Source organism: Nannobrachium achirus, assembly GCF_963921795.1.
Source record: "Nannobrachium achirus genome assembly, chromosome: 3".
NCBI lineage: Eukaryota > Metazoa > Chordata > Actinopteri > Myctophiformes > Myctophidae > Nannobrachium > Nannobrachium achirus.
This window is the reverse complement of record NC_137812.1, coordinates 56,179,735-56,194,414: the sequence shown is the minus strand read 5'-3', so window position 1 is coordinate 56,194,414 and position 14,680 is coordinate 56,179,735. Positions and strand designations below refer to the sequence as shown.

At 44.8% G+C, this 14,680-nt stretch overlaps 1 protein-coding gene across 2 annotated transcripts in view; it reads left to right on the top strand.

Annotated features, from left to right (window-relative positions):
- Positions 1 to 12,734, top strand: part of fat1a (FAT atypical cadherin 1a) — a 126,893-nt gene extending 114,159 nt beyond the window's left edge. For both annotated transcript variants that reach the window (XM_080722221.1, XM_080722220.1), the window contains exons 24-30: positions 83 to 345; positions 725 to 939; positions 3,018 to 3,171; positions 4,427 to 4,537; positions 5,054 to 5,697; positions 6,212 to 6,349; positions 10,758 to 12,734. In XM_080722221.1, the coding sequence (XP_080578347.1) occupies positions 83 to 345; positions 725 to 939; positions 3,018 to 3,171; positions 4,427 to 4,537; positions 5,054 to 5,697; positions 6,212 to 6,349; positions 10,758 to 11,464 (2,232 nt within the window). In that variant the 3' untranslated portion in view covers positions 11,465 to 12,734. The remainder of the gene's footprint in view (positions 1 to 82; positions 346 to 724; positions 940 to 3,017; positions 3,172 to 4,426; positions 4,538 to 5,053; positions 5,698 to 6,211; positions 6,350 to 10,757) is intronic.
- Positions 12,735 to 14,680: the final 1,946 nt, after the last annotated feature.

Genomic DNA, 14,680 nt, shown 5'->3' with positions numbered 1-14,680 from the left:
GCTGTCTAGAAAGGTTCCATTCTCATCAGCACCCTCACTGCTGTGCGTCTGTCTCTCCACGTCATCTGTGTTTCCATGTCAGATCGTGAACGGCCGTCTCCAGTACAAGTTCGACTGCGGCAGCGGGCCGGGCATCGTGTCGGTGCACAGCACGCAGGTGAACGACGGCGAGTGGCACACGGTGGTCCTGGAGGTGGACGGCAACTACGCCAAGCTGGTGCTGGACCGCGTGCACGCCGCCTCGGGCATGGCACCCGGCACGCTGCGCACGCTCAACCTCGACAGCAGCATCTTCTTCGGCGGCCACGTGCGCGGCGCACCGCACCACGGCTCTGGTCTCAACGGGTAAGGTTTTTAAGATTTAAGATTTTAACCACTTTAACCGTTAGCGCCGAGTGCTGCGCTATGAACTTGTATGTCTGCTATTTTTTAATTAATTTCATAATTTGCATCATGAGGAAAAATGTACTATGGTCATGAAACTTTTTTTTGCCAAATGTCAGATCAATACCATAGTCTTAAAAGTTCAGAACTTCAGATGATGTTTTGCCAATTGTCAAATATAAATACTTGTCTTTTTTTTCCTCCGGATATGCAGCTCAGCAAATAAAAGGTGAAATGATCCCAGTGCACGACAGAGGACAATTTCACGATAAATCTCCACGATTGCTTTTTTTTTTCATCACGATTAACGATAATAACGATTATCGTCCCGTCCCTACAGCCTGCCGGTCACCAAGGGCCTGCGCGGCTGCCTGGAGGCCATCACGCTGAACGGTCAGGAGCTGCCGCTCAACACCAGGGCCCTGAGAAGCTACGCCTCCCTGGAGGACGTGGTGGACGTGGCGCCGGGCTGCGCCCTGGCCCCGCCCACCGCCCAGAGCTGCTCCAGCAACCCCTGCACCAACGGAGGGAGCTGCTCCTCCCTGCCCAACGGAGGTACGCCTCGCGTTTTGTGCTGTCATTATTAGGGCTGCGAATCTTTGGGTATACCATGATTCGATTCAGAATCGATTCTTGGGGTCACAATTCACTTTTTTTTCCCCGATTCTTTCAAATCCAAATGATTCGAATTCAGAAACGATTATTTTCCGATTTAAAAACGATTCTCGATTCAAAACGATTCTCGATTCAAAACGATTCTCGATTCAATTCATAGGATATCAGGATCTACTCCAGTCTGCTGGCATGAAAGCGGAGTACATTTACGTAGCCTTTGTAATTGTAAAGGTTTTATCAACTTATTGCAATAATGTAAACACACAAAGGTAAATCCAAGGCATGTCTGATTTATTCATGCTTGTACACATTCTTTTAACTTGTACAACCACAACATAATATCTAATAAAAAATAATAATCGATTTTTGGAAAATGAGAATCGATTCTGACCATCTTACCATGTTAAAAACGCGATTCGAATTCGAATCGATTTTTTCCTGCGTTTCATTTGGTTTCACTCACAGTCTTTTTGAGCGCGCGTCTCAGCGCTCCTATCCTTGACCGAGTGTGTGAGTACAGTATGTATGTATGTCTGTATGCAGTATGAGGCGTATGAGTACTGCTACAATAACCGCTGCGTGACCAAGTGGTGCTTTTGAGCAGCCTTGATATTAATGGACAACAGAAGAATTCATGAAGTTTAACACTGCTCAAAGGCACCGCTCACTTCCCACTGGGTGTGATTTTTTATAAAATCAGATTTAGTTTTAGCCATGTTTTAGTCTACGAAAGGGGGTTTTTGCAGGCCGTGATGGCGTCGATGCCTGATATATACCTGACTGCATGCCGAAAATAGACGATCTGCAAGCTCACGAGTCTGCTACGCGTTGTGAGCTTGAGCATAAAATTACTTGTCTTAGTTCTACTAGATCGTCAATATATTTTGTCATAGTTTTAGTCCTCGTAGCTTAGTTTTATTTAGTAAAAAAATAGTTAACAAAATAACTCTGTGTACCACCTGTGGTATTAAATGCGGCACCGAGTATCTTGTGCTTTATTTCGTGTATTAGGCTACAGATAAAATATAGCATAGACATCCATTAAGGCCTGCTGTGTCCTAAAGTAGCCTCTTTTATGTTGTTATGTCTGAATTGTGAAGCAATAAGTCTACATTTTTCACACGTCTCGGTTTTCTTATTTGGTTGGAACACCAAATTATAATAAGGAAAGCTATTATCCAGTCGCAATGCGCTGCCGTTGCTCCATTGTTTTGTGACGGAAAGTGATTTACCACAGCATTTAGTGTGTTATTGCTTAAATAGGGTTTAACGAGATGAGAGTATCATTCAAAAATGCAATCATCCATGCCCAGTTTAGTTCATTTAAATTAACCTCAAATTAATTTGTCAATCTTTTGACAACAAAGACGATGTTGTTCTGAGAAGCAAGTTTCCTAAACTTCAAAAACTTGACAGATGACTCATAACATCAGCGAGATATGCTTTACTTTCATGCCGGCAAACTGTAGAGCAGACAGCAGTTCTTTTCACATTGGATTGAGAATCTGGACAATAAATGTAAAGTTTTCAGATGAAAGAAAGTGAAATCCCTTTTTTAGTTGACAGCTCAATTCACCTTCTTACCACTCCTCGTTCATCTCATTACACGACTTAAAACAACGCTGTTACTTTTCTGTGAAGCAAAGGAAAATGACTTGTATAGTGAAGAAATCAGCGGTGTAAAGTAACATTTACTCAAGAGCTATACTTTAGTTACTTTGTGGATTTACAAACTATTATTATTATAAAACATATATTAACCAATCAAGAACTGTTTTCATAATCGAAAAGAGATGATATGTGAGCTTGTACATCTGCTGTTTTTTAAAGATTTTAAAACTTTTGATTACTTTTACACGATACCACATACCTTTGCACTGTTATTCAAGTAGAAATTTGAACAGAAAAAGATTAGTATAGAGCCGTGGGGGACTCTAGACACCATATGGGGTTCCACCACTGGAACGCTAGGGGCTGAGTTCTGCCCTCATACACCTCTTCTTCTCCTGTACCCGCAGGTTACTTCTGTAAGTGCACAGCATCTTTCATGGGCACCCACTGTGAGGTTGGCATCAGCCCCTGTGCCTCCAACCCCTGCCTGTATGGTGGCACCTGTTTACCCCGGGCAGATGACTTCTACTGCCAGTGCAGAGGGCAGTACTCAGGACAAAGGTAGGCTATACCTCATCACTAATATATACTGTTTTCATTTCATTCCAGGCCTCTGCTGCATTGCAGTCTCTTTTATTATGGTCACAATGTGTCATCTTAGATTATTGTTGCTCTCGGGCAGAAACCTTGTACCACTATGTTTCATATATATATTTTTTTCATAATTGTTTTTTCATGATTTTATACTTTGTTGTATGACAGTGTCAAGCTAAAGTATTGAAAGTAGTCAAAGGTAATCCAATCTGTCAAGCTTGTGAGCTTTTAGAGCATTTTCTTTAAAAGTTATCACCTATTACGACATGTCCAAAATAGGGATGCCAAGTTGAAAGTGGTTGAATAAGACATAATCTACGCTTTTGGACAAGGTTTCCACCCAACAGATATTTTATACTAATGCTCTAGTCCGAAGATTGAATGCTTAACCCTGACACTTGATGGATGTTTCGGAGACCTATAGCTCTTATCTGTCTTCCCAAATGAACCCTTTTATTTAAAAGCATTTGGTCCGATGCTGTGACTTGTGTTTTATCGGCACCGAAGCTTGTTAGCCGCAAACCTCAGACCGTCATTTAAATCAGTCTGGCCTCGCAGCGACACAGCTGACAGCATTGATGATTGCATAAAGATGAATTGCAGGATACAAAACCATTCCAATGCCCTCTCATTGTTATATACACTATAGAGGGACCCGCGGTGTACAAAGAAATGAGAGAAAACGGTCATTTAGTCATTTTGACAATTGTTTTTTCTGCAGAATAGTTTCAGGTTACAGTGGTCATTGTCTGCAGGACGCGTGTGACAGTATTGGCATCTGTTCTACGTGGTGCACATGCCCTTGAGTCGGTGCACAAATCCAAGTTCTGCCCTTCCAGGCTAAATTGTTCAGCCTGACAGCCTGTTATTGCACATTTAGAGCTATTGTCAAAACAACTGATGTTTATGTCATATACCAGAGACTCGGTTGAAGACACATGCACTCATCAGTAGCCATCATTTTGTGCTGCAGCCTAACACAACGTTTTCAACAGTAATCCCCGATCTTGTACAAAATGTCCCCCCCAAAATATTTTAATTAGAAAAAACATGAAACGTGCGGAATAAACTCTTTTCACAGCAGTGCTTTGGCATTCAGCCTGTCAACAAAACTCAGTCAACCCCTAAAAATGAGGTTGGATCCGAGTGGAGAAAGTAATTACACTATTTGTCAGACTGCTTTGACTCGGTCTGCTGATGCACTCTGATTTGAATCCTCCAGGTGCCAGCTTGGGCCATACTGCAGAGACAACCCTTGTAAGAACAGTGGGAAGTGCATCGACAGTCTGGACGGCCCAGTGTGCGAGTGTGACCCGGGCTTCCAGGGAGACAGGTATGCCAGCACTTACTGGGATTGAATTCAAAGTCATTTACCAACCAAACAAGTCCAGATAAAATCACACATGTTAATTTAACACTTGAGTGTGTGGCCTACATTTGAACAGATTTACATTTGTACATTTAAGTGAATAATCTAACACTGAATATTTCAATATATGTCAATACTTCTTCAGACCACTAATACATACAGTATAAGGCAGTGGTTCTCTAAGTGGATTCCAGGGACTCTGTGGGTTCCTTTAGGGGGGTCTAAATTGACCCATACAATTCTGTAACTCTGACAGTGTACAAATGGAACCAAATTAACCCGCTAGGGTTCATTTGGTTCCATTTGTACACTGTCAGAGTTAAGAGAACCTTGAAAGTTTGAGAAACACTGGTATAAGGTACATGTGTGACGTTTGCTGTCATTGAATTATTTTATACAAGTGCTTGTATACAGATGAGTGCAAACGGTCTTATTCATCTTATTGTTTCTCATGTGTATTGTCCACCATTGCCCTCCCAGGTGCCTCAGTGACGTGGATGAGTGTGTGAAGAACCCCTGTGGCAACGGAGGCCAGTGCCAGAACACGTACGGCTCCTACACGTGCAACTGCTCGCTGGGCTTCAGCGGGCTCATGTGCGAGCTCCGCGCCGAGGTGCGCAACGAGTTCGTCTCCACCTCCTGGAACATCGGCCTGGAGGAGGTGATCGGCATCGTGGTCTTCGTCTCCAGCATCTTCCTCATGGTGCTGCTCTTCATCATCGTGCGCAAGAGGGCGTGCCGCGGCGGCCGCTCCAAGAACGACGGGGACAAGCACCCCGGCGGCTCCCCCGCGCCCCACTCCTTCCTGCAGAGGCCCTACTTTGACGCCAAGCTCAGCAAGAACATCTACTCGGACATCCCGCCGCAGGTCCCCGTGAGGCCCATCTCCTACACGCCCAGCATTCCCAGCGACTCGCGGAACAACCTGGACCGGAACTCGTTCGAGGGCTCGGCCATCCCCGAGCACCCGGAGTTCAGCACCTTCAACCCGGACTCGGTCCACGGACACCGCAAGACGGTGGCCGTGTGCAGCGTGGCGCCCAACCTCCCGCCGCCCCCGCCCTCCAACTCTGTGTCCGACAGCGACTCCATCCAGAAGCCCAACTGGGACTACGATTATGACGGTGAGCAGGTTTCAGTCAAAGTCAGGGGTTCTCAAACCTTTTTAGGCAGAGAAACCCAAAATAAACACATTTGAACTGGGGACCCCCACCCTGACAAGCACTTGGAATTGTAGGTATTACATTTAATGTGACTCGGTTCCACAGATACTGTAAATATTGTGAAAATAGCTGATCTGTTGCGAGGCGTTGTGAGCATGTAGATCTGCTATTTTCACTATGTTCGCCTCTTGCTTACTTAATATTTGACAATTTGGCCAGTTTGATATTAAAATGGTCTTGAAAGTCTGTAAATTGTGACTTTATAAATGTGCAGATAACCTGTATACACTTATACTGTGTTTTGGTTTGTTTATCATTGAGTGAGAAAAAAAAAGAAAAATACATTACATCTGAGGACCCCACAAAATAATTTGGGGACCTCACATGGGGTCCCGACCCCAAGTTTGAGAACCACTGGTCTAGGTCTGCTATTTTCGGCACACACTAATTCCTCCCTTATCTTGTCCCACCCCAGCTAAAGTAGTGGACTTGGACCCGTGTCTGACCAAGAAGCCAGTGGAGGACAGCGCCTGTCACCCCTACAACACCAGGGGGAGCATGTCTGAGGTTCAGTCTCTCAGCTCCTTCCAGTCTGAGTCCTGTGATGATAACGGTACGTTGGCACCTGTGACACCTGCTGACATTGTCATGCGACAGGAAATAACCCAAGACTAAAGGGCTTTGCACACAGGACAGTTGCGTTTTTTCAGTTTGCTGCATGATTAAAACGCATTGGATTTGGTGTGCAAGGCTGTGCGGAATCCTCACTGCGGATCCGAAAAGGAGTCATAAAAGGAGTCAATGAGTTTTTACCGCATGCGACAAGACGCACAAATCGAACTGGGTTCGATCAGGGAAAAAAACGCACTGCCGCAGCCACCTGCCGCATGGCAAATTCGGAGCCGGTGTGCATGAGGTCATAGAGAATCGTTGTTTTCTTTAAAAAAAAATGAAATCATCAGTTTTTTTTCGTGGGGAAAAAAAAAACGCGTCTGTGTGCAAAGCCCTTTACTGTACCTTTGTGCTTAGTGTTTTAAAAGTAATGGGGTAGAAGGTATATTTGTCTATCATCTTTCACACATAAAATGGAGCTCAAAGTGTTTTATGAAGCATTTTAGTTCTCTTTTCAGATGTTTTATTGCTCTGCTCTTGATTTGCCCGCAGGTAATTATGATACATACACTGCAAAGATCCTGAGTGTTACACTGTTACACCTGAGTTTTTACACTCTAAAATGAACGCTCAGTACTTTACAGTGTACTCTCTGGCTTTTTACTTTTGATTTATTTTTTCATGCTAACCCACCTCTCTTTGCATGTCTTTGAATGGATGACCCGATCAATGCTGGCTCTGGGGTCACCTCTTCTTCTCTCTTCCCTCTTTGTGTTTTATTCGCTGCGGGCTCTCAGCTCCCATTTGGATCAAATCGGTCCACAGATCCAGAACAAGGTTTTAAATAGGGCTCCTTCCTGTAAGTCTTCAATCACCAACCATTACAGACGGAAGCAATCAAAGACCACTTGATGAAATTCTCCAGGGATCAAAAAAAGAGAAAACGTTTCTGGCTCTGATCCTTTTCATCCTGATATTTCATATCTTCTTATTTTGCAATTTATTTTATTTATTTTTTTAACATTTGGTACCTTTCTTTTAACTTAAAAATATGGAAAAGCCTTTTTTTTAATCCTGGGGAATTTCACAGATTTCTTCCATCTGTATTTTCAATCGCACCCCCACCCCCGCTCTCCCCCCCCCCCCCCCCCCCCCCCCCACCCCCAGCATCTCAGAATGTTGCCGTTGTGTTATCTCACACAAACAGACCAGACCCGACATGTGTGCACTGTGCCCGCGCCCCCTCCCCCTCCCTGCCCCCCCCCCCCCCCCCCCCCCGTTATGTTCGTACCATTGTTTTGTGGCTGAACCCCCCTCCCCAGGCATCAAGCGTCAGTCAAACTATTCTCCTCTCTCTACCTTGTCCCAAACTACCACACAGTAAAAAAAACACATACAACCTCTCAGGCAAAAGGGGACAGTACGTGAGTGTCTCTTCCATGTTGGCATTCAACACCCTCCATGTTTGTGTTTCCTGTCTTTGCCCAAGTCTTTTGTACTAACAGTAGATCTCTCTCGCTCCCTCCCTCCCTCCTTCCCCCACCCACCCTCCCCCACCCCTCACAAGCCTCCATAGTGACGGTAATCCACCTTGTCAAATCTGCTGTTGACTCGGTGGAAGGAGAAGGTATTCTTTAAACTACTATCCCTCCGCCGGTAGAGTTGTGTCCTTTTGGTGTCGGGCTGTGAAGCGTAGGATGTCCAGACCAATTGCCATTTCCTTACTCGGACGCACCTGTCTTGTCCAACAGTGACCACAGCGTCCTCCACTAATGCAGATGAACTAGAAGGGTTCGATCGTGTGTTCAGAATGACCTTGTGGTCCATGATCATTCTCCTGAACTGCATGCTCAGACACATCTGGAGCACACACACAGCTGTCTATTATGTGAATATTAGGGCTGCAACTATGGATTATTCTATTGATTACTTTTTCAATTAATCAATGTATTTATGTATTTATTTTTTACTGTTGAACCCCTAATGAATAATCTGCCAATGTTCTCATTTTGGATTCTGCGACACAAAAAAGAACATGTATTTAGTAGATCAAACATTTAGGAGATTGCCTTGTAGTTGGCAGGACACTTCCCACCCTTGTCTATGAACCTCTTTAAGTCAGTTTAAGAAAATGGCAACGCATTTTGTCCATAGCTTTACCTGTCATTCTTTGTGTCTTTTTTTCCCCTTCAGTATTCATTTTTCAATGTTTCATACTTTCATACTTACTCGGCTTACTGTTTCAGCTTTTTGCTCCGGATCGTAAAGTGACTTGTTCTTTCTCTCTCTCTCCTCCCCTGTTTGCATCGTATAAAGAGTCTTTTTTGGCTCATGATCTCAAGAACCCAAGAGGTGACTTTCTCGTCTTTGTTTGCCTGATGCCCGGTGGTGTTACCATGGTCCCTCTCCTAACCCTGTCCCCACTAACAGTCAGGTTTAAAGAGCAGAGTTTACTTGAAGGGATTGCTCACCCCCCAAAAATAACCTTTTTTCTATCGATTACTCACCCCATGGAGACTAGAATTCATGGATATCTTCCAGTTTTTGTTGAATTCCTAAGCCAATAATTTGATGACCAGCAGTGGTTGCCTATGGAGACACAAAGAGCCTTCTTTGTTCCCTATGGAGACACAATTCAATTCAATTCAAAGGAGCTTTATTGGCATGAAAAACATATATATATATTGCCAAATCAATGCACAAAGAGTCTCCTCAAATGATAGGCTAAGGAATGCGACAAAAACTAAAAACATATCCACGAATTCAAGCCTCCATTGGGTGAGTGATCGATAGAAAAAAAGTCATTTTGGGGGTGACCTATCCCTTTGACACCTCGTAACACCCACCATCACTTGGAATGATTAGTGACCTTACATGGTGTACATTATGCCTGGATAAGACACCTAAATCATTGTCTTGCATGATTTTTAATACTGCGACGCCATTAAGGGAAAAAAAATGTAATCCTTGTGTTCAATGTGTTGTTTGAAAGTGTAGCCCTGTTGCTAACTACATATATTATATAGTTGCGGTGTGTGTGTGTGTGTGATTCAAATGTTTAACCTTTATGTTAAATGTAGTGTTCATTACAGCGTTGTTGTGTTCATTATAACCAGGTCCTCGTGAACTCGTGCAATCATTATGCTTTGAAATGAAAGAAAGAATCATACCCGAGTGGCACTTCTTGTGTGTGTTGTGCACATGCCTATACGTGTGTGCACGTGTCCCGCTTCAAGCCGTGTATGTGTCTACATTGTGTTGCCCCGTGGTGTGGTAATAAACTCATCAAGTGTGGATTAATGAGTGTTGTTGAAGTGACATGTTTGCATGGTGTGTTTTTTTTAACATTAACACTGTGGTGGTCAATGTAAGTCAGTGGTTCTCAAAGTGGGGTCCAGGGAGGGACCCTCAGAGTTCCTTGAGGGGGTTTCCAAATGGACCCTTACATGGACTTTTTGGGTTATCCTTTAGCACTTGTGCTGCTTACATTTCTGACTAATAAAGTATATTCAATAGGCTATATGCACAGCAGCCAATTTGGAGAGAAGTTGGGTCTCCTCTCAATTCCTTGGTGTTACCAATTATAATACGAAGGCTCTGATCCATTCTGGTCAGACAGAGTCAGGGTGCTGATATTGTGCATGTTGGCTCACTGGAAACACTCTGCTACACCAGTGGGTCTTTAAGTGTGGTCCAGGTACATTGGTAGTTCCAAATGACCCCTTAAAAAGTTGTGTAACTCTTTGAGAGTGTACAAATGGACCTTTAAGGACGGGGTTCCTTGAAATAAAACACTGTGCTACATGAAATGGAACAGAGCCTTCATTAGTACCGAATAATGAAGGCTTTGAAGGAAATGAGAAGAGACCCAACTTCTCTCCAATATGGCTGCTGTGCATATCGTCACTGTCGGGCAGAAACCTTGTATCTCCAAGTTTCAAATTTGTATATTTTTTCGTAAAGTAAAGCCCTGCTTCATCATACAAGGCCGTTGCACAAAAGTAGTGAAAACAGCCGATCTACAAGCACACAACGCCTCGCGGTGCGAGGCGTTGTGTGCTTGTAGATCGGCTGTTTTCACTAGTTTAAAATCATTTTTAAAATGATAAATTCCAAAGGAACGGTTTTGGACATACAAGATTTTCACCCGACAACGACGACGAAAACTGTTGCTGGAGTAGTGGGAACGCCACCGTCACCCCTGCAATGCTGTGGCCCTCAGCTTGGTACCCTAGACATAATTCGGCCCTTGGGGAAAACTAATTGGGAACCCTGCAGTAGCCTATGGGGTCCATGAAATTCAAAAAAAAAAAAAAAAAAGCTTGAGAACCACTGATATAAGCAACAAGCTCATGAGGCGTGACAAGCTTTTTGATGCGTTTTCTTTCCACCCCCGTCCGTCCCGACAGGATACCACTGGGACACGTCTGATTGGATGCCAAGTGTTCAACTTCCTGGAATCCAGGAGTTCCCGCAGTACGAGGTGGTGGAGGCCCCCGCTGCCCCGCTGTACGGGGACGCCAGCGGCCTGGACAGCGACTACTACCCGGGCGGCTTCGACATCGAGGGCGACTTCCCGCCGCCGCCCGAGGCCTTCCCCGCTCACCTTGACGACCTGCCCCCGCCGCCCGTCCCCGAGTACGCCGACCGCTACGACACCCTGCGGCCCCCGGGGGCCTCGCCGGCGCCCGGGAGCCCCGGCTCGGGCGTCCGCCAGCGGCCGGCCTTGCCTCAGCTCTACAGCCTTAACCATTACCTGCCCCAGCACGCCTACCCGGCCGGAGACGGGGGCGACGCCGAGGGCTCGCAGGGAGGAGGAGCGGGGGTCGCCCGCTCGGTCAGCCCCACCTCCACCCTGGGCACCGCCACCACGGGCGGGGGTGGCTGCTACGGCCGGAGGGACGACTTCTCCCTTGGCTACGGCCGCGACCTGGACGCGGCGGCCCTGGACAACATGTCGCTGTCGATCTACACGTCCACGGCCTCCTGCTCGGACATGTCGGCGTGCTGCGAGGAGTCCGAGGTCATGTTGAGTGACTATGAGAGCGGCGACGAGGGCCACTTCGAGCGGCTCGCCGTCCCAGCGCTGGACTCCCAACAACACACTGAAGTCTGACACTGGATCCAAACAAAAGTGCCTGAACCGACGCCACCACCCCGACCGCTAACCCCCCTGCACACACACACGCACACGCACGCATGCACGCACACACACACACACACACACACACACACACACACACACACACACACACACACACACACACACACACACACACACACACACACACACTCACGCACGCACGCACGCACGCACGCACGCACACACACACACACACACACACACACACACACACACACACAGAGAGAAAACTTCGGTTATCCAACCCTAAGCTACCTTCCACCTTTCCTACCCCTAAGCATCTCATATCATCATCGGTGCGCGTGTGCACAAACACGACATAAAGACACGCGCACATTGCGTCACACAATATGCATACTCGGTCAAAAGTGTCGCAGAACAGGAGTGGTTGAGACTGGAGTGTATACGGGAACCACCTGGAGGCATGGGACTGGCCCCTGTGACCTCCTCTCGGTCCGACTCCTGCCATTACTGGAAAACTAAAACCACCACCGTCTGAGTTGGCTGGGCCATTTTGCTTTAAACAAACTGTCATCATGCACAAGAAGGAATTGTGTTTAAATGTACTTCAGAGGAAGAAAAAAAACAAAAAACAAGATATACACAATAACAGTCATGGAAAATAAATATTTCAAGGTGGTATCTGTATTTCTATAAATGAAAAAAAAGAAGAAAAACTAAAAGCAAACTGTTTTCTTTTTTTATACAAGTCCTCATTTTCAATGTAAATTTAAATGTACAGTTTTGATTTCAAAGTTTACTAGGTTTTGTAGATATTTTATGCTTTTATTTTCAACAAAACACAAGTTAAATGGTGTGACATTATCAGCCTTACTGTGCTTACATTCACGAAAAATGAAATGTGTACGAAGAAAAAAAAAAGATTTAAGAGAGGGCAAGAAGAGCGTGGCTTTTCCAGACATGATGTATCCGTAAAGTTTATTGTCTTGCTCATTTCAAAAAGGGTCTTCTATGAGCGACTGCATATTCTTGTGTTGTTCTTTTTTTATTTTTATTTTATTTGTCTGTTTGTAAATTGCGACTTTGAAACCTCTTTATTTTTCCACCAAGAAAACGGGACCCAATATATTTATAGTGCAAAGTAATCCATGGACACACAACTTTTTCAGGTGTCTATGTGTGTGTGAGCAATGCTATGGTCTTGTTAAAAGTTTTTATTGAATACTGCCACAAGCTCACGCTTTCCTACTGGCAATAAATTATTCCTAAAAAATATGATGTATCTCCAGTGTCCTGTCATTTGTATGTGTATATTTTTTATCGTTGTCCTCACCAGGCAGATGGCCGCAGACAATGTTTTCTCCACTGTCGGTCTGTCTGTCCTTCTGTCTGTATGTGTTTGTGTGCAGTGGTGTCCGTTCAGAAAAAGCTAAGGAATGGCAACATGACTGGTGTCTTGCACGCGCGCCTTCACGCACGTGCAAGACACCAGTCATGTTGCCATACCTTAGCAACAGGCATGATACATTTATTTTAAGAAGTACATTTTATTTTTTTCCCCGTTTCTATGGTTTCTTGGGCTGGATATGGCACCCTAGAACGGTTGTTCAAGTGCATTGCACCTGTGCAGCTGACCTGCAGAACCTGGGAATATACCATTTTGTCAAAATGGGGAGAATAAAAGTGTGGAGAATATAATTATAATACCTTGTTAAAGTGACCATTTTGTAACATTTTGCACCTGTAGTTATTTTACTGTAATTTAACAACATAATAACCAGCACAGATAGACAAAGAGACATTCATGGATTTATATTTAAAAGTAACTTCTATTCCCCCCCGCCCCCTAGACCCAGGGTATGGGTGTGTGTGTGTGTGTGTGTGTGTGTGTGTGTGTGTGTGTGTGTGTGTGTGTGTGTGTGTGTGTGTGTGTGTGTGTGTGTGTGTGTGTGTGTGTGTGTGTGTGTGTGTGTGTGTGTGTGTGTGTGTGTGTGAGCAGCTAATATCTGGCACTGTTGAATTCTTTGACACTTTGTGCACACATTCACAGTAGGACAAGAGAGGCAGATTTTGTCCGGTACACCTTATCTCCGTAGTCATGTTCAATATCAAAAAATATCTGTCAAGAGTTCTTAGGCTGCACTCAGACTGGAACGCACAAGTTGAGTGAGAGTTGTGTGGGGGAGGCGGGGGGCAGAGACAGCACAATGCATTGCGGATGGAAGTCCAGTGGTTTGAAGTCTAGTGCGAGTCGTGAGCAAGTTGGACGCAACCACACAACACCACACGACTCGCACTCGACTTCAAACCACTCGACTCCCATCCGCAATGCATTGTGCTGTCTCTGCCCCCCGCCTCCCCCACACAACTCTCACTCAACTTGTGCGTTCCAGTCTGATTGCAGCCTGAGATCCCATTCCATGCCTTCTCCTGATGGAGACTGCCATGTATATGTTTTACCAGCAGGGGGTGCCATCAGACTGTTGCATACATTACATCAGCGTCTGCCTGGATATTGGGTTTTGGTGACTGTTGAGGCACTGCATTGCACTTTAGAGTATGGAATCCCTAACCAGTACCAAAAAAGGTACATTTGGTCTCCCTCAAACCCAAACTTACAAACATACATTATGAATTAACCACTTATAACCCCTAAACATGTCACACTGTATGAGCTTGTGTACTGTATCTGATACTATCTGCTATTTCAACAAAAGTTAAAAGACGTATTATTCTATTTAGTTCCATAGCATTTGTTGAGATCGTGATTCATTGAAAGAAAGTCAATGTGTTTTATAGTCATATTTTCTATAATACAGTAAGACGATCACTAGTAGTCTACACACTAGAGAGAGAGAGAGTGTGACTGACTCACTGTGAATGAGGGCTGCTTGAGTGTGCAGTATTAACATCAGAAGTCATGTGTTTAAATGCCTTCATTTGGTGTTCACAATGCCTGTCCTCTGTTCTATTGTAGGCTACTATGTAAAAATAAAAGTTTTCAAATGTATAAAAATCAAAATAGCAGATATTAGCTGCTCTGCCTCTGTTCTAATGTAGGCTACTTCTTTTATTATCTGGATTACCATTCATCAGACTGGTGAATTACATTGTTTCTTTTATTATCTGGATTACCATTCATCAAAGTGGTGAATGAAGGGCTGTCCATACTGTCTCCGACCACAGAGCCTTTCGCCGGAGAGTTCCCACTTCCCGACGCACAGCTTA